General features: G+C 38.2%; 2 protein-coding genes across 12 annotated transcripts in view; one reads left to right on the top strand and one right to left on the bottom strand.

The window, feature by feature from the left end:
* LOC111253140 (very long chain fatty acid elongase 7-like) overlaps positions 1-10542 on the bottom strand; it is a 32087-nt gene extending 21545 nt beyond the window's left edge. Inside the window, exon 1 of one of the 6 annotated variants that reach the window (XM_086992190.1) lies at positions 10326-10542. In XM_086992190.1, the coding sequence (XP_086848316.1) occupies positions 10326-10335 (10 nt within the window). In that variant the 5' untranslated portion in view covers positions 10336-10542. The other 5 variants (XM_022812141.2, XM_022812140.2, XM_022812139.2 and 2 more) reach the window with 5 other exon arrangements.
* Positions 10543-11237: 695 nt separating this feature from the next.
* LOC111252513 (vacuolar protein sorting-associated protein 4B-like) lies at positions 11238-20243 on the top strand. 6 transcript variants are annotated; one of them, XM_086992186.1, is made up of 10 exons: positions 11242-11323; positions 11642-11712; positions 12350-12527; positions 12898-12958; positions 16752-17157; positions 17450-17577; positions 18061-18148; positions 18524-18795; positions 19270-19521; positions 20046-20243. In XM_086992186.1, exons 4-10 carry the CDS (start codon positions 12908-12910, stop codon positions 20154-20156), a joined length of 1308 nt encoding a protein of 435 aa, XP_086848312.1. In that variant the 5' UTR covers positions 11242-11323; positions 11642-11712; positions 12350-12527; positions 12898-12907; the 3' UTR covers positions 20157-20243. The 6 variants fall into 6 exon arrangements, with proteins under 6 accessions (XP_022666308.1, XP_086848312.1, XP_086848315.1 ...); XM_086992189.1 differs by lacking the exon at positions 12350-12527 and adding an exon at positions 14091-14249 and having other exon boundaries at positions 11246-11360; XM_022810569.2 differs by having other exon boundaries at positions 11249-11360.
* Positions 20244-20743: the final 500 nt, after the last annotated feature.

Genomic DNA, 20743 nt, shown 5'->3' on the forward strand with positions numbered 1-20743 from the left:
CGACAATAATGGAACGTCAGGTTCGAACTTCCGCAAAGACAAACGCTCCCTTCTAAGATAGGTAGAACTTCAACGGTTCAAGGCAATCTTTCAACTTATATGTACTCTCTCTACTGTTCGATTTTTCTTTTTAGTTTACTTAATCCATTTAGCATTCCATCACACGGCTGGATGAAGAAAATCGGCAGTCAATGACCGGATTCGAACCTAAACCACAACCGTCCCTACGACTATCAACCAGACTCGTTACCCACCAAGCTATCACAGGGATATTAGAAATCTACTCAGCTATAGTATGCTCCCAACAACACGTTTTGTTTCAATTTCACATATGTATGTAGTTAGGAATCAGCTGAGCAGTAGCGGAAAGCTGATCACTGTTCCGACACGGCCCATGCATGCACATGGACGATAGTCGCGGAAAGCACCATCAGAAATAACCAAAGATTAACAGCCCACCTCGCAATGATTTCGCTTGATCCATTTCCAAATACTTAGCCCCATGTTTGAGCACTTCTTGGCTTCTTCGTTCGCAAAGATCGTGCTCGCCATTTGTTGTCTACGGTATCGCACATTACTATGCAATTGAAATGAAGTAAGTTGCGCGAATCAGTTCTGCATGTACAGTATATGCAATATTATGTGACTTTACCTTTTGCATAATACACATACAAACACTTAGTAATCATGTATGCCGTAAAATTTTGCTCGAACCTATACGTGGGAGAAAGCGTTGTTCACTGTTATGTAGCGGAAATACAGATCTAGATCCAGATGGTCAGGTAAGCAGTGTTTTCGAATACTTATATTTCTATCGTTTTTTTTTCTTACTTCACTGCATCACTCACTTAAGCGCACAAACACAAAGACATGTAAACCCACTGTATGATCAATTGCACGTAAAAACGAGCCTGCGAAACGTTTGTGTAGGTCCGGCCTGGCCTAGCAACCCGATTCTCCAGTCGTAGGAAGTTTTTCAGATATCTTACAAAGGGCCTCTTACATCCTCTTCAGCGGGTTCCCTTGACTAGCGGAAAAACCAGTTGAACGCAACCAGTAGGAGCCTGACGTGGCTGTTGACTGGGGTCGGTTCGCTCTGCAGTCCGGTCATCAGCCGATCACAGACGACAACACAGGGCGCACCGTTATCATCTAGCTGCAACTCTAGCGGCTAAGAAGACCAGACAATCCCGTCTTTATTTCCTTCACTATGTTGAGCTTAACACTATTACGACCAAGCTGAAGAAGCTAGACAAGCATCGGAACACGTGAAGACTAAATAGGACCTAGGAACGCTTCTTAGACGAAGTGCCACCGAAGCAAAATTTAGCATAGAAAAGATTCGAGCCGATTCACAACCATCCTTCTGCTCCGCTCGACGTAGCCGGGAGGGTCCGGAGCGCGAGAAGACTATGTTATAGAAGACACAGATATAGAGCGACAGTCGTGTGTTACGCAGACATGCGCAGGAAATATGTCGCTTATGTTGATATGAAATTATTACTTCAATACACACAGTATTCTTAAAGAACAGATAACGTTAAGTAACAACTATACAAGCACTTGGAAACATGCACAAAGTAGCGCCTGTGATATTCCGGCAGTACGGTTTTTAAACATCACGAACAAGAATCAATGGATAAACTATCTAAAGTCTCTGAACCGAAAGCAACGGATATCGATCGATTTTAAATTTATCTAGTTGTCTCGTCGAAAAGCAATTTATCGAGGCCGGACTTTCCACTTTAATAGTCTGTCAGCAGTACTTTGAAAACGCATAGGAAAAAACGACCACTTTTATACGACCTTAGTCAAAAGCATGAAAAAGTGTGAAAGTGAGAATCATTTCAATAATGCAACGATATATTTGAATTTTCATTACGTGTCCTGTTCTACTTTTTAGGCCCTATACTCTTTCCTGTTCTACTTATCGAATCCTCGGCTGAGCCCTGTCAAACAATAACGATTCCTGCATCCGTACGAAAAACATTTCGATTTAGTTGACGTCGCCGACAGTGCAAACAATTAACTCGAAAGATTAGAAAAAAAAAAAAAGAAAATTTTGCTTTGGCAAGCAATTATCTGTGTAAGGTACACGCAGCGTGATGAGTTTTATTAATATAATTGGAATTGATTTAGGCACGCTCACAGGATTAGCGTCTTAGGACAAATTCCCTGTTAGCTAGTTTGACCGGTCTTCGTCCAAAGCATTTAGTATGAATCAGGAATAGTTCCCTGGTTCGTGCTACGAACCACACGTATGTATAGGCAGTCATTTTCACATGTGGGCATAAGTTGTAGAAGCCACGCTGTGCATTCATCAGTAGACGAGCTAGAATGCCGTACGTCAGTAGTTCGCTTCGCTTTCAAAAGACGTCGATACAACGTTAGTAAATTGTCTGATTCTAGTAATTGCCGTGACGCAGAATCCCGATTCGGGTTGTAACGTTGCACGATGAAAACAAAAAGTGTTGCCAAATTAGTAGCGTTCCGGAGGCACCGAGATATTTCTATTAGTTCTATTGCGTTCTGGACGATCCTCCCTTCTCCCGCATTGACCCATTTACGTCAGCCACGGACTTCTTACGGAAAGAAGCGCAGCACCGCACACCGACACACAGATCGTTTCGACTGACGTCGAAGGTATACACGAGTGTTTCGAACCAAATAGTACAGTTCTTCAAAGAAGGCTGCGTACCAGCTCATGAGATCGCTTCTTCTGCCAGCATTTGGTTCAGCTTCGCGCACAGTCGTTACTAGCCATAAAGATATTCAACATGGTATGATTCGCCCGGACACGGAGCTGGAAGCACGGGAGCGGTACCAGCAAGCAGCCATGGATCGCCGGTTTGGCGCTTCATATATTCTCTATTTATAGTTGTTATCTAGAGTTTCGCTGAATGCCGCCATTTTGATTTTGGTATGTAAAAAATCGACGACAATCAGATATGTTTAATAGGCCCAAGTGAAGCAACTATATAAATATACTGGTGGTAATACGCATTATCATATAACAATATGCGTGCATTTTGCACGGAAGCCAGATGCGGATTAATTTCCTAACATGCAGCAGAACATCAGCTTGATAAAGGAAATTTTGAGATACGTATTGAAACTTACAAGCGAAGGCCTAAACACACGCTTAAGTATCACGATACATGCCACATATATCAGTATGAGTATTGAAATGGATATTCTAAAGTGCTACACAATTATTTTAGGATAGATTGTTCAGATCACTTAATTAAATCAGTTAGATATATAGACATTAAGATATATCTTGTATCATTCGTCCTAATAGGCTTTAAGAGGCAGCCTTCGCAGCGCGAAAAAACTAGCGCGATCTACTAGGTATTCCTCTACTAGAATAGCTTGAACGAGTGTACAGGACCGCGTATCTGTTAGATATGTTGGGGGATTTTTGAAGAGATCTGATTGATCCGGAACAGCTGAAAATATAGCTCTCTCCACTACAGCCTGATAAACCGTTTGTACTGTTGCCTGGTAGAGCGATGCTAAAAATCAGTATCCAGACTTGTCAACTGCGAGTCGGCTATAGAAGTATTAGCCAATTACCATATATATCAGCCATAAGTAAACCAATATTTTATCTAAATTTATATAAAGATTAAGATATGTTTGCTAGGACCTTCCGATTTGTGGGTGACTGCTATTAATTGCTGACGATTGTGTGCGTGCTTTCAACCTCTTTACAGATTTTAATCATTTTGAATAGTTGAATTTATTAATATTTGAAGTAATTTCTAATATTACAGGCTGAAAGTAGAAGCAAAGCATGACGCTTTCCTTTTCGTTGTATTTCATAGGGTTGCCTCAGTGTACGAATATTTAATTTGTATTTCCTTTCGATTTATTCTGCTACAGGTAGAGATTAACAGATAAGAAATAAAATTACGTCGACGTAACCTCACTGCAGTGTGGGCTTCAAATCTAGTGTTGCCGCATTCCCGAATAAGGTGCCAATTTTTGCTATTAATTAACCTCTAAATCGCTATAATCGTATTATATTCTTTACGAACACCATATTTGTGCGCCAGCATTGTGCCAGATCTTCGAGGAAGCACAAGGCTTTTCCGTCATTAAAATATGTGCCTTCTACGCCTTTTTAATAACATATAGTAATATGCTTTGGACATTTTCTTATTGCCTCTCACCTAACCACACTTTATTTTCTCTAATTTCAATTTAATTTATACACATGAGACTGGCGATGCTTGTAAATCTGATGTCTGAAACAGTGAAGAATGAACGATACAAGGCGAAATAGATGTCCTACCTAACTAACCTTACGCTGGATAAGTGCGCAGTAATGTAAAAGCGCTCGAACATGTCCGCAGCATGAGGCGCGGGGTATACGGGGCAGATTGGGCAACGAGTTGGCATTTACCACAATATGGTTCACAGAAATTGAACGACTGAGGGAAACAGTGAGTGATTCCTACTTAGTATAAGATAGCATCGTTTACTAAGATTTGTATAAATACTTGTGTAATCATATATGAAGTAGCTGCGCCTTTCTTTTTTTTATGTTTACGTTCCAGTCTCTCACAGTATTTTCATGCTGACAAGGTGAAACAGAACGAGAGGTTCCGTGGCCATTATGTCACAGCTTGAAACTTTCTTTGATCAGGTGCGTGGTACCAACAGTATCGAACAACAACAACAACAACAAATCTTAACGGCGCCGGCGGCGGGCTAACTGTCCATTACAACCAGGTACTACTCGATAGCCGTGGCGTCTCACCGTAGTGGACAAGATATTCAATCGTAGGGCGCTCCACCCTTGCAGTAACACAGTAAGGCGAAGAGAACAATCCACGGTTCTGAGATCGAAGCTATCCGCAGTACTTTCGACTTTTTTTTTTTTGGCAACTTTCACACTTTGGCAACTTTGTGAACTAAAATTAGTTACTAAATATTTAGTTTTTGTTATTGTTGCAATAGTTCGTATGTTCAATTCAAAGGTTCGGTTGACAAATAGCTTTTGCATGTACATAATATATTTTATTTCAAGCAATACGGTATTACGGTGACACCCAATGTAACCGGGCGAGACGACACTTCGTTTCGTACTGTGGGGCCGGTTATGTGAGGCATTGATTAACTGCAATACTGAAGTCGAAAACTCAAAATGGTTGCTTCAGCGTAATTTCATCACCAGTTGGTTAAGATCGATGTTTTCCTAGCGCATACCCTATGTTTCATCCGCAACATAAACTAGTTAACGTTTAGCAGTAATTAAGCCATGATTGAATGGTATATCGGGTGAGTTCTCATTTAGTTACCTCGCTAGTTACTATCGTTCGGGACGCGTGGCTATCTAGTTTCTGTTGCTTTTGGACCTGATATTTCTCAAATGGATGCTATTGCCAGAATCTATAATTCGAAATTTCCTGCACCCTCGTCTCCACTCTGCTATTTCGCCTCGTCTCCCTAAAGCTTATCGATCAGTCCAGGTAGCTCTTTAGATCTATTGTGCCTTAACGCAAACTTAGCGTAAAATTAATTGTGCGCCCGTTATAAACTTCAAATTTATAGGTCTAGCAAACTTAAGTATCGCTGAAGGTCTAGAAGAGCGTCTGTTATGGACCACCGTTTGACTTTGACAAGTGAACTCTGAGAGCAGTTGCCAAAATACAGCTCTAGGTTCTGTGTGTGCGATTCAACCTGGACAAGGTCGGATAACGACGTAAATAGCGGGTGTCCTCATCGGAGTGACCTGTTAACATAAACCAACATAGTGTAACCTAATGAAAGCAAATTTGCATTTTTTTATTGCTGTAGCCTATTAAACGGCAGGACTTAAGCGGCGCTCTAGCTTTTTCCCCATTCTTATATTATGCAAACACACGTGTCACAAAATATACTGTACACTAGAATGCTGTCTTCCCCATTATCAGAAAACAACGGGCTAGTTTCTAATATTTTTCTTTATCTATTACACCGTATATCTTCGCAGGAATAGGGTTATGCCGCCAAAATTAATTATATTTTTTAGGCATGATGTCGTTTCCTCGTAATAAACAGACAGTTCATTCATTATGAACCAAATACTAAAAGTGACTCTGTTTGTTGTGTACCCTAAAATCTGCAAAAAGCAATCTTTGCCGAACTGCAGGAGAAGGAAAGAAACGAATTTTCAAAAAGATATAATTCGTTTCTTTCTCTTCGAAAGCACGACGTGTTTCCATCGTCGTCTCAACTTTGCGCATTTTTCTCAAATCAACAATTTACGTTAATGCTAACATTATTAAACTGCCGAAAGATAAGCAATTATCGATTTGGGCAGTTACCTAGATGGGGTAATAAAATTGACGCTGAATAATAAACTGTGAAAGGAAAAGATCATAAAGCGCAGGGTGCTATTTTTATATAATGCTTATGGCAACGGAAATCGGTTCCGAAATCGATATATGCACTGCTTTGATGGGTACTTAGTTGCTTATTATTATTATATATGCAAATAAAAATGCGACACTTCCCTATAGTGGCACATCAAACACAAAAATTCCGTATATACCGGATGAGATAACAATTTATAAAGCTGTAAGTGAAAACGAAGCTTTCGAGGACTGTTGAACGCTAGATTAGAGAATATCTATTGTGAGTCGACAAAATTACAAGGATATGGCCCAGAGACAGCAGATTTTGAGTCAGCGTGATCCGGAAGATATATTTTATGTCTATCCTACCCCAGCCGAATTCGTTGCAAGCACCGTATTTACAACAGGTTTTCTGTACATGTTCTACTCAGCCTTCCGCCTAATTCGTGGTAGCGGCTTTAAGGGGATAAAATCGCCTCGGTGCCATTATTGTCTGATGAAGGCTAGAGAGAAGCAGTGGTATTACAGCTTGCCAAATGCTCAAAATCAAAGGTTACTTTAAACAAATTTCGGAGCAAAGCTTCGGTGACTGACCCAATTCACGCGCGAACAGAATCAAGCTTAGCACTTCGTATCAGGAAGTACCGAAATGGTCAGGATACGGTAGTTAGAAAAAGCGAGCGCAAAATTGATACATAAAATTGTTGCGTTTTACTAAACTCTATGCTAGTATGAATTTTGATTTTGGCCTGTTTTACAATTATGTGTTGGTCTCGGTGGCTCTCAATGTTTTGTAGGTAGCACCAAGAAACGACTCATTCGGCCATTCGTTAGAGGTTTTTTTGAGGCACGATTTAGTGACTAGAAAAAGTTGGCGAAATGTTTTTAAAAACGCAATCCTTGCGAGATACGTTTTTATGTCGCGCTAATGCAGCTGTAAATTCGCGTAAAAGTTCAAAGCCATTTATATGCCTTATATACATTATTTTAGGCTTAAGACAGTTTGTATTAAAAACGAAGATCAAAATAGCTTCGTTTTGTCGTATGTAGCTTTGGTGCCTTATCTAGGTTTGTACCGATTATTTTAGGTGCAAAAAACTGTAATGAATATTGGAATACGCTCTTGGAAATTACTCATTATACACAATCATTTAAATTGCATCCGCATACAATATTTTTTTTTGTAGTACAAGTATACGTGTTGTTGGGCAATAATTAGGCAAGCAATTATTTTGATTAGTTTCTTTTGCGACGCTTGTCTTAATGTGTAAAACATATCTAGAATTGAATAGTTTATTTAAATGTAAAAATTATGGAAAAGAAGATCATTCAGGTATGAGAGCGGATGCAAACGATCCATTGTGCAGCCGTAATAAAATATATAAAGAAAAAACCTTGCAAAATTATTGATCCTATCTTAAGAGACCCTAGAAGAACTGTGCAACGTTGTAAAAAGAGCGTCTTGTGTTATTTTCGTGAATACTAATGGGAGTATAATTGCATGCTGTATGCGCTGCTGGAGTATCCGAAAGGCACCAACTTGACGTGCAAAGTGTGTAGCATTTAATTTCATTTTATAGATGCTAACCCGCCATAAATTCTAGTCCACATTTTTTCAGCTAAGTATGTAAAGTAGTTTATACTTAAAGACAAATCTAACATAAATAAAAAGTAATTGGATCTATGGGTGTCTTACGTACTTTCCGACAAATTATCATTCAACCAGCTTGTCGCACAGATATCGTAATAGTCACTTATTCGTTTGAAAAAATATTTTAATTGGTAAATCACGAGTATTCTAATTATACGTAATCGCATCTTCCTCAATTATAGGATTCTTTAATATTTGTCGTTCATTTACATCGGTTGCCAATAATGTCAGCTTTCAGGGCAGTATTTCTTACATTTCTACATTCTATATTTCTACTGGGTGCTAATCCTAAATCTTTACTGCTACATTCGATTGAGGGCTTGTATAATAAAGAAAGAGCTATACACTCAACTCCATTAAACTTTGTGTTTGCTTTTTATATGAAGCCTGTTCAGTAAGAAAATCTAAAAAAGTTCTTTATTTATTTATTCTTGTTTAAGTAATACCATTTTCTGATAAAATGCAAGCTAAAGCTTGTAGAGACGTAGATAAAGCCAGACCTGATTTTTTTACTCGGTTAAAGAAATATCAGGCCGTTTGCATCCAATAATGGGCAACTTTGTACGTGCTACGAGAAAAAAAAAAACAAGTATTCGTGTCACAATACAGATTGGTAACTATTATAATACAATAGATGGGTGAAAAATAGATCTTAGGAAAATCAAACGATTTAGATGTAAGGAGAAACGAAGTGTTGTACGAAACAAAAACGGAAGAGTTCACCGCGTGGTATCACTCGAGTCGCAAAAGCTAACAAAGGACTCACGCAGCCCCCTAAACGGTTTTCCCTCGAAATGCGGGTGCTGCGTGCGCTGGTGGAACCTACAGCGCCGGAGGAGTGGGCAATTGTTGTAGGGCCCCTGGTTGTAGGGGCTGGATTTTTCATAGCTTCTGCGATGTTCACGATGAAGCGCTTTGGACTATTTGAGGGGTCGTGTAATGCCCACCAGGAACTTCCTATTCGCGACTTTCGAGGGGCTATGGCTCCGGGGGAAACGGTCGTATGCCCATGCTGCGCTGTATCCAAAAACTATTACAGGCATTTTTAGTGCATTCCTACTTTCAATGCAAAATTTAATCATCTAATAAACAGCGAATCCACGGCATGTCAATGGAGTCCAAAACCGAAACAGCGTATTTTTGTTACCATGGAGCACCGAGTGAACTGTTGCATACCTCGTTTGTAGAGAGTGTATCAGGTCTGTGCATGTTGTTTACTGTTTATAAGGAATCCAATTCTCTTGTTTATCCAGTGAAGCTGGAGAGGAACTAATGAGGTGTTTGTGAAGTTTCACACTACTCGCGTATGTTCAGTGAGCTATTAAATTATCTTTAGCCGAGTTTTTGGTAAACTATGATGCTTGTGAGACCAATTGTTATGGCCACAAAAATGATGATTAGCAAGAAAAGCAACTTGTGGTCGAATGTTGACAAGTTGACAGATCGAGGATGCATCTTTAGTTGGGCATGTGTTTTAAACGTTTTAGGGACACACCATGATCTTTACTTCGCTTTCGCCGCCCGAAATGGGTCAGTATTCGTTCTGAGGGGGTCGGGAGGGGTCCTATCTATAATATTTATATGCTGCGGTATCCCTTGCTTCAAAAATCGTAGAGGATTCAAAGCATTGCGAGAATCACATTTAAATATTACATCGAAAATGCTCCCTTTAGAGGGCACTTAACGACTGTATTTTTTTATTTGTAGGTATTTAAATTGTAGCTGCAATAGTATGCAATTCTAGTAATGTATTTAACGTGTCCAATGAGCTGAATATGGCCATTGTTCAATAAACGAAGCATGGCCATTTTTCGTAGCTTAATTTGACTCTCGAACGTTGCGTCTATTGAAGTCATCAAACAAAACTTGAATGCAGTTTTTCTCGATGTATGAGGCCTTTTTTCAGTCATTGTACACCCGTTGCAAGAAAAGGATGGCTGCGAAAACTGCGCCCCTCATATTTACAGTACAAGGTAACTCTGCGACATGAGGCACCTGGCGTCAAATGCACACTGAAATATTACAGGCGCTGACCGTTCTATCCTAAAACAGGCTAATTTTATTGTTCTCCGTAGGCGTTATTCGCACTAATTATCTCAGTTTAAAATCACTGAAATCTGGTTTGGCAGTTCTTTTTAAAAATTCACAGGCTATTTTTAATAGCAGTATGGTATACCTTGACGAAAAATGCTTATGTTTCGCTTACGTACGCCTTATGTAGATAGATCAATAACAATGAATTTACGCTATTAAAATATCAAAAAGACGTTCGAATCCATGAAGAAAGAAACGCTAACTGTTGCGACTTGAACAGACGGTAAATACGTTACCCGTTTCCATAGCAGCGGCTAGTTCTACATATCGGTTCCAGGATAACGAAAATGAGTCTTCGTCCCGGTGACTAAGTCTGACTATGGCCGAATGGATAATATCTTCCTCATAACCTTTTTTTGATAGATTTCGAGTGCCTGCGAAGCGTACGCGAAAAGCTTCATAATAGCGGTAATTAGGACTAGATTGTCGACAAAACACGCTGACTCTAAGGTAATCCATCGTCAATGGTATGCACTATTATAGGGCAAGATTGCTCAAAACTACGAAGGTATAAAAACAGTTTTCTACAGATCTCAGTTTTCTACTCATTCGTTAACGCTTTCGAACATTTGAATATGGTCCTTTCCGAAATCAACACAATATAGTGTAGATGTAGATCTTGGAACCGTAAATTTCGTCCCGCGCTAGTTTTGCTTTTGATCAGTTAGAGTATTTCAATTCATTAATGTTTTACATCCAGCTTAAAGGGAACTGTTAACTAGGGTATAGGTCAACACTTCATCCTTCGTAGAAAACCTAATACTTCGTTATATGGTTAGTTTGTGAAGTAATACACAAAGTTTTATGCCGTCTTCGCTATTGAACAGCTCATCGCAACTGAGTTTCATCAGCCCGAAGTCCCATGCAAACAAGGCGGTATAGTTTAAGTACAAGTGTGCTTAGAATATAGGATGATGTATTCCGCCAAAGACTCTCGCACCGCTTTCACTTTTCATGTCAGTGGACATGTTTTGCCTCGCTTCCTTGGATCTATTTGATCTTTTTTTTTGACCATTCGTTGTGACAGCAAAAAGAGCCGAACCCTGTTGATTTTTTGAAAGCTTCGCTATATATATCTTCCCTAAATGACATTTTCCCTAAAACGATGAAAGCTGTCTGCTATAACTTGACTACAACAACAAATGTTTACCCGTGAGGAGGACGACGTACACACGGCGTCTATACGATAACCTTTAATAACGTTGCGTGATCACAGTGATTAGGATACTCGGAAGTAATGGCTTAAATAATGTGGTTTCTTCTTTGCCCTGGTAGTAATAGAGACGGGTTTATGTTAGTTAAGATTTCTGTGTATGCTGCAACCTGATTTGATGAACTCATATAGATTGAGATTCAATAAAGAGAAATACGTAAACCAAGTATTAAAAGTCAATAACGCACTGGTAAATTGTCGTTCAAAGCAAATCTTGTTGCTACGCAGAGACCTTTCGATCTGACTAATGCATCCCATCCATATCTTTTGATATGTGCTATTTTCAATAGAGCAGATAAATACATTACACATTTTTTAAATAAAGTGTATCTATTCTAGATCTGTAGTGTTCGAGCAGAGGTCTACTTAGTCATTCACACCGCTTCGAAAACACGGGGCCAAGCAGTAAAGTAAGTTGAAGTTTCTAATTTTCCTCCGTGGCACTGTCACAAATACTTTAATTGAACATAGTGTGTAAATTACATCTGGTGGAAAAAAGTATAAATAATAAATGTGTATCTTTACTTTGGCCTATCTGAGTACAATTACTTGTAGCCGCAGGCTGACTCTGAAGTATTACTAGAGGACATTATTACAACATTAGTATTGTATAACGTGTTAGGTTAGCGTACACGGAACAAATGGCTCCGGAGTTTCTATTTCGTCGCTGTGCTTCATTTGTGTGGGTAACGTCACCGACCGCTTGTGAGGATTTGGAATGGAACGAGAATTCATTCCAGATCCTCACGTATCGCCCTCTAATACTGCACATCGCAGTATTTACGAATCATGAAATTTAAAGGAGAACTCACAGGGCGGCTCCAAAACTGAAGTTCTGTTGGTGGAAAGAGAAAGAGTGGAAAGGGAATGGCGGGCTGCTTGTGTTGACAGCGCAAACTATAACAGCCAATCTAGAAACAGGGCCAAAATAGAGGTGCCATCGAATACAATAACAACACAATTTGTTGGACAGATGAGTGCGTGATGGCGTGCTAGAATTTAGTATCATCCACTAAGTTAAGTTGTAAAAATTCTACACAATGAAAGGAAATTGGCATCGTGAAGCACTGTACGATATGGCTACAGCAAAAAATCAAGAAGTAGGCATCATCGCCTAAGTGAGAAGAATTGACCACCATCTTCAAAGCATCGTGTTCGATTGACCACCATTGAGATATTAAACGACGGTCAAATAAAAAACCGAACGCGTACAACAAGCCACTAGGTAATCATCTATTATCAGGCTGAATAACCTGTAAATTTTCTAGTATGATGAACGCACTTCGGGGCATAGGAAACCATTTGCAAGGTTACTGCCTATTTTCCATTTATCAGTTATTACAGAACTTGTGTCAGGTAAAAAATGAATTACTTAATTTTATTATTATTATTACTATTATTACTTGATTAAAGCAATGCTTTTCGCTGTTTCGGTAGCGCCAGCTATCTGAGCTGCATAAAGCATTAGGAACATGAGGTGCAGTATGGCCTTATCGTAAGGGCATCTTAATACAAGTTTTTTTAAAAGGCGTAAATATAGGTCATACGGATATGCGAAACAAGATAAATTGCCCTGTATCTATACTTTCTTTCAGCAATTACGCCATGGTACCCAGCCGCACTGCCCTAAATAAGGCGGCAAGCGTGGTCTCAAAGGCAAGTTCCGCCTTCTTTCCTAAAGTAGTTTTCTTCATTTCATATCTATAATGAATTGAATGAAATTATGACTTGCAGCTAAGATCGTTTATATGCATTCATTTTAACTGAAATTGTTGTTAACTACGTAGATTTAGAAATATATGAACGCTAGTGCTGTAAGATGTAGTAGTTCCGATAATGTATCATTTCGGAAATATTATTATAGACTGTCATGAAGTAAGACTTCAGTTTATTATTATCAAGTAAATGTCACCATGATCTATAGTGCCTTTCTATTTATCAGGCGCTACGTTGATCAAAAAACCCGAATCCCGATAACCATTTTCCCAAAAGCTAAACCTACCTTGTTTACCATCGCTTTTATTAATTATTCTCTCTATTAATTCCCACGCTGATATCGTTTGTATATTTTTGACAGCATTTTTTTTTACAACGACAATAACAATTTCTGAACTGAATAATTACGTGACCGCTTCTCAGACTACGCTTTAAAAAAATAGCTAATGATAAGAAAACAGGATATAGCAATAACGGTGAGTTATCTTTTAATCATTATTTCTTCTTCACGTTTTAGATATTAAATAGAGAGAAAAGAATCTAATGTTTAGCTATATTTTATACTTGAAAGATTATATTAAATTATATAGAACGGTTATTGAAAGACACAGGGCATAATGCAGTGTGGTAGCGCATATGGTTTGGAGTTAGAAAGTCGGGAGTTCAGTTCTCTCTGCCCTGACTACTTTTTCTCCAGGATTTGCTTCATTTCTGGTTTTTGTTAGTTACAAAGTTCATATGTCATAATCATCTTAAAAATGGCGCTTTCATAGTTTTATTACATGTGAAGTTTAAGGTGCAACCTGATATCCAAATAGTATTTACATATATTAAAAAAATAAACAGGATACGGAGCCTTAAGTGAAGTTTACTGCCACTAGATAGGTACAACATAACACCCCAGTTCCTCAAAATACTGTAAATTCAAAAAACCGTAAAATTTGAGAATTGTATCATTCTCTAAGCTTGTATACAAAAAGAGTCAACGGTTAATGTCGGTAATTCGTTGCATATCTAGCATATTGTAGTCAGGATATATTTGATTTATAGTATTATACTTGATCTGATACAGAAGAAAACTGCTGGTGATGTTTTGGTGATGACGTAGCGGGTAACGTCACTTCAGAGAGTGGGTACAAATCCGAGCACGGACAAACTTCGTTTTGCGGTGGGAGCCGGCCATTTATTGGACGGTCTAATGGCGGTGGACGTAAAATTCGAACTATTTATGGTAAAAACTCGAATGAAATCAGGATTTAGAAAAAAAAAATTCTCATTTTAATTGATAATTCAAAAATGTTTATATAGAACTTGACAGTTGATTGCGAAAGAGAGTTGTTCATTGCCAGTTAGGCGCCTAAATAAGCCCCAGCAATTGATTGTTTTTACACTTTTGTATCTTTTGAAATTTTTCGCTTGCGGAAGCTTTGAATATTTCGAAATTTCGGTGTTATTATTCCGCAAGCCAAAGCCGCTAACGTTCTTTTTATCGACCGTATTCGAGAGTATTTTTTACAAGAACACACGGGTCAATGCCACTCTACTCACAGTAAGTGTTAAAAAGTTACTCATAGTTTGGAAAAGAAAGTAGAACTTATGAGCGTTTTAGCCTAGACCCGAAGTCATGGTGAAAGTGTAGTACAATTACATTATAATAAACACACCCGTGAGGAATCACCTTGTAGACATGCAAAAAAAAACTTAATACAAATGTTTTCTAGCCCATTAGGAAGCGACGTAAATCATCTCCATTTCTCTCGAATGTACATGTCCGGTGCGTATGTATATATAAATTGATATTTATGAAAACATTCATAAATCGGTTTACCTTCTCTTGGCTAGATAATAAGATTGTTACTTTCGCGTACCGATTAATAATGGTTTCCAAAACCTTGGGCATAGTCATTTATTGCAATACCAAAGGTAATCACTTAGAAAATATACGTAGATGGCATAAGGCTATACAGCCTACCAAGTGCTGAAGAAAATGGAAAGGATCGCAAGTGTTGGTCGAGCCAATCTTATGACCGTTCTAATGAAAAGTTCGCTCATCATATATGACACAGATGCGTTGGATTTTAGGAGGGGGTGCGGCTATATGAAGGATTAATGACTCCCTGCAAAGAAGTCGGTCATTAAAAAGGACATACTTTTCTTCTTAGAGAGGGCTGCGACTATGGCTAGAAAAAACGATACTCTTGTACAATCATTTACTGTTAAATTAAGCAGGCCAAAGTTTGTTTTTATTATTATTGTTCGTTCAACATAGGCTCACCTGAAGTTCTACTGTACCATATAAAGCCATGTTTTCAATGGCCTAAATACTGACACATCCACGAATTGCATTTTCTTTGAGAAGCGGTGAGGAATAGTGGTAATGCGCGTACCATCCATTGAAGCCAATGCAGATGTAACTGTCGTGACTGTGACTCAGATCCATAATCGTGATTATTATCAACGTGATGCGTATGTCGACAATATTGTTTTTTTTTGAACGATGTGTCACGCCATTAAATCTTTTTTAAAAGTGACCTTACGTGACGCGTCGTGAACAAAAATTGTACGCAGTACAACAAAAATATGATGCCTTTAGCTTGACATATCTCTACATAAATACGCACTCCATCCAGGTTAAATCTAGCTAAACCGAACGAATCTCATAGTTTTGATGGTAGTTATAGCGCCCAAAATGCTCCAGGAAAGATATAAGCCGCTCTTCAGGCCGATAATCAGTCAAGGAGACATTTACAAGCTATGTTTTACTTTAAAATTATTTATTCGAATTTCTCTATGAAATTAGCATCGACGCAACATGCTCAAAGTATAGAGGCCTACATGACCCCACCCCATTCTGTCCTTATAGTGCTTGGGACTATAACTCGATGTAATAATTTTCCTTAAACGTAACTTGCTTTCATTTACTTTTAAAAAGGTAGAAGAAGAGTTGATAACTTTAAATCATTAAAAAAAAAGTTTGTTAAAATGTCCTATATATAGCCTTACCCTTCGAAAATATCGCTTAAAGAGTGGAATTACGTGGAGCACACTGCAGTAACGTCCTGAGTTGCGGACACCTAAATAATTCTGAATGCTTGACAATTCAAAGATATTGCTTTCTTACTAGAAGAAATGCAGCAGTCTCTGACCCGCGTAGCCTCATTTTCGTCTATGTTCTCAATATTTTACTTTTAATTCTAAATTTAACGAGATATTGGGGCGATGTATCTATTAAGTGTGATCTCAAACACAGTACAGTGAATTGGAGTTTTGATTGAGTACGGGATTTCGAGAAGGTACTTAACATATTTTAATATTCAAAATGAGCTTCAAAGTAAACAAACAACATTTGCGTTTGCTTCAGCAACGATACAGGATATATTATATGTTTAATAAATAATCTATAGGCATATTTACTGTTTGTGGTTTCCTCGGCAAAAAAGTTGTACAGAATAGAGGCTTCTCCTCTATGCTTTATTATATTGCCCATACCTTAGTATTGATATTTATGTCGTATATTTCCAGTTCGACAAGCCTGAACATGTTCTTCGGTTTTCAGGAAGCTTCATCTCATTTCTCTTTCGGAATCGAGCTGTTTGTTGTTGTTTTCTTTAATCTGTTTTTGGATTCTTCGCGTCCTTACTATTGACACATTTTAAGAAGAACCAAGGCCTTCAGTGATCTCGCAGAAAATCATTTTTGACTCGCGAATATCATCTTTGATCTGTGGTTTTAGGCTGTGAGAGAGGATCATGCCAAAAATTACGCCGAAGCTTTCCGCTTGTATACGCAGAGCTTGGAATATTTCATGCACGCGCTTCGATACGAACCATCAAACGAGAATGAGAGAAAAATTCTTCGTGTTAAAATCACGGAGTATCTTGGTCGAGCAGAGCAGCTAAAGAAGCACCTTCGAGGTACACGGGGTAGTAGAATGCCTGAAAGAATGAACGGTGAAGGCGATAGTAGGGTCGTGAAGAGCAACAATCCGGAGATAAACAAACTAATGGCCCAGCTTGAAGGAGCTATAGTCACTGAAAGGCTAAATGTGAAGTGGAGTGATGTAGCTGGCCTAGAAGCAGCCAAAGAAGCGCTCAAAGAAGCTGTGATTATGCCGAAGCTTTTCCCTGAACTATTCACAGGTACTTTGTATTCTAGTTATTAGGCACTGACCATACCCCGCCAATCAGCTCGTCTATATTATACTCAGCTTCGGAGTTTTCTCAATGCGTTATGGGCCATTAGGGCCGGTTAAGAAAGGATAAAGTAAACATCTTATCGATCGTAAACAGTACTGCTTATCAGGTGACAGGACATATTCCTATTGTTTTCATCAAGCATTACTTGTTGTAACTATAGAATACTACATTGCTACTATGTCTCAAGCTAACAATCAATAAAAAAAAATATAAGCAAAGATTTTTTTTTTTTTAGGTAGTGTCAAGCCCTGGAAGGGAATCTTGTTGTTTGGTCCACCCGGTACGGGCAAATCTTATTTGGCGAAAGCTGTAGCCACCGAGGCACGCGAATCAATCATGATATCAGTCTCTGGCTCTGACCTTGTACGTTTCAAGATAAGCAATTCAATAATTTTACGAAAACCAAGTCCACAATAAGCGTTAGTATTATTATTACTGTTTAATTTTATATCTGCCCTAATATTGGCTTCGTTCGAATATATATCAAGCCTTTGAAAGGCAGGTTTTACAGCTAAATGACATACTGGCTTTGTTTCATCGAGTCACTGAACGTGGGCTAACCATGGCTTTCGAAGAACTGTCTATGTTCAAATGGGACTTAGCGTTCGATACACGTTTTAGAATCGAAATATCATTTTTACGAAAGAGTATATCGATATCTCATCTCGTGTAAATTTAGATTCAAAACATATATATATATATATATATATGGTCGTCTTTGCAGTCTTTTTGAAAAATCCTGAAATCATATCTACATACTTTCTCTGACCTTTAATTTGTCTACTCTCTTCGTCACAATGTTCAAAATTTAACGGTTTATTGAATGAAGGAATACTGAAATTACAGGTAAGTAAATGGCTAGGAGAATCCGAGAAACTTGTACGAAGTCTCTTTGAGCTAGCGCGCAAACTGAAGCCAGCTATTATTTTCATCGGTAAGACAGAATAATTCGTCCCATTAGCTTCGTCGTCCACAATTAAACCTCATATTCCTGTATATATAATATTATAATTTGAATAAGCCTGAGTGTTGGTAGATAAAACCCGTTGTTTGTGAGCGCGTTAATCGAAGTTCAGCGTCATTTAACTATATTAACTAATTATTTTTTTGATTCGTTTTTTTGTTGCCAAAGCTAAATGCGGTCATTCGACCATGTACTTACAAAACAACAATAAAATCTATTTCGTGAAAGGTTACATTGCTAGTAAGCAGATTTGTTAATATTTTATATGCTTGAATCACTTTTTTTTTTCTTTATATATCATTCTAGTGTGTAGTTTCTTATATGTATGTTGTGCTGTGCTTTTAGACGAAATAGACTCATTGGCCTCATCACGTTCAGAGAACGAGGCGGAACCGACAAAACGCATCAAAACGGAGTTGCTAATTCAAATGCAGGGTGTTAACAGTAACAACGATGACGTCCTTGTTCTGGCCGCCACCAACATACCCTGGGCTCTCGACCCAGCCATTCGCAGACGCTTCCAGAAGCGAATATACATACCTCTGCCCGATGCGGCTGCACGAACAGCTCTGTTTGAGATTCACGTCGGCACTGTCAAGCATACGCTCACTAAAGATGTAAGCAGGGTTCGATTTTTATTATATCGCTTAGACATTTTCAGTATGATATTATAATTATCTGTTTTAAATATACCTATTATTCGTTATAATACTGTACTAACGAACAAGGCAAACGAAAAAGATTTAATAATACTATTCAGTTGCTTCTGCTTTGATAAATGTGTTCATGCGAGCCTGTAATTTCCAGTGGACGCGTACCCTTCCTATTCTCACTTGTCCTAGTAGATTTTACCTTTGAGTTATGGAAAGCTCTCAACTATTATATTTTCAGAAGTTCGTTTGTTATAAGATGGTTGGCAAGTATATTCACCGTACCCTATTGAACCTCACTATTAATTGAAGATTCGCTTCGTAATTCAATATTAAAACTGTACTTATGCTAACAACACCATTGTTAGATTTCACGCTAGCACCCGAGAAACACTGCTTTACCGGAACGCCTCATTTATGACATATAATGATACTTTTTAGGACTTTAAGGCACTTGGAAGGATGTCTAAAGACTACTCAGGTGACGACATATCGGTAGTAGTGGCAGACGCCTTATTACAGCCCATTAAGAAAGTGCAAGCGGCAACACATTTTAAAAAGGTTAGCGGACCATCTCGAATGGAATGCACCGTGATCGCAAACGACCTGTTCACCCCATGCAGCTCCTGCAGCAGGGGAGCTATAAAAATGACCTTTATGGATGTACCGAAGAATAAGTTGCTGCCTCCAGTAGTAAGTGCGATATAGAAAACATGTGCGCTTGTTTTTGATTCTCTCGTTTAGATCACCGCCAAATAGTTAACATTGTGGAAAATAAATAGCCAGCCAATGTATCACTGAAAGTAACCTAAAGTGTTTTCAAGATATTAATGAATATAACTAAATAGTGCACTGGCATCGCGAATCATTGAATTTTCAAAGAATAGTAGGCGAGACGTTGTATTCGGCCATGCTATAGTTCTGTTTGAGCATGCGCATTTCGTTATTTTACCTTATGATACCTGTATTGTTGGTGGAGACCTATGAACACGCGTTTCCGCTTAAAGTACGACAAAACTTGTTGTTTTACACGCTACATATTATTTAGCTTTATTTAATTAACGCCAAATCTGTTCTGCAAGTATATTTCATATCTAATAAATGCTAACAACAATATATATATGTTAAAACTAATGTTGCGAAGGAAAAACAACGATCCGATCCATATCGAACGTAGCACTAAAAAATGTAAAATAAAAAATACTTTTTTGTTGCAGCTCACAATGGCAGACATGCAGTTATGTTTCAATAAATCCAAGCCATCGGTGGATGCATCAGATATTAAGAAGTATAGACAATTCATGGATAAGTTTGGTCAGGCGGGTTAGCACGCGCCTGTGACAAATGGAGTGTACTGGAATCCATGTTCATATCGTTGGTAAAATGAATAAATAATTATAATATTATTATGCTCATTTTTCCGTGCTACATTTTCAGGGCTATCTATAGAAGCACTAAATTTTTTATTTTATTATTATGTATTTAGCTAATAAATTGGGTGGGGTTTAAAGACTTTACGTAATCGTTTCGTTTAATAATTTTCTTTAAATTGTTATTTATTCGATCTAACGTTATATACACCATACGAGGTAGCTATACAGGAACTACTAAGCATATGCACCCAACTTTCTACAAAAAATTGCCTAGTCTCCTACATTTTAGTACAATTTTTATCTTCGTCTCTACAAATATGTACAACGCGGCAATCCCTGAACTGTTTGTAATGATTATCATTAATGGCTATTACTAAAACTAAAGCAACTGGACAATGTCAACGTATAATTAACGGAGTGTAGAAGTCAGATTTGCAAGTACAAATAACGTACGCTACTCTATCATGTAAATAATCTTGATACTGGATAAAGTTGGGTCTATGGGTGTATGGGTCTAATTGGACTTCCGTTTTTAATTTGCA

Source organism: Varroa destructor, unplaced genomic scaffold (assembly GCF_002443255.2).
Source record: "Varroa destructor unplaced genomic scaffold, Vdes_3.0 BEIS01000006.1, whole genome shotgun sequence".
Lineage (NCBI taxonomy): Eukaryota > Metazoa > Arthropoda > Arachnida > Mesostigmata > Varroidae > Varroa > Varroa destructor.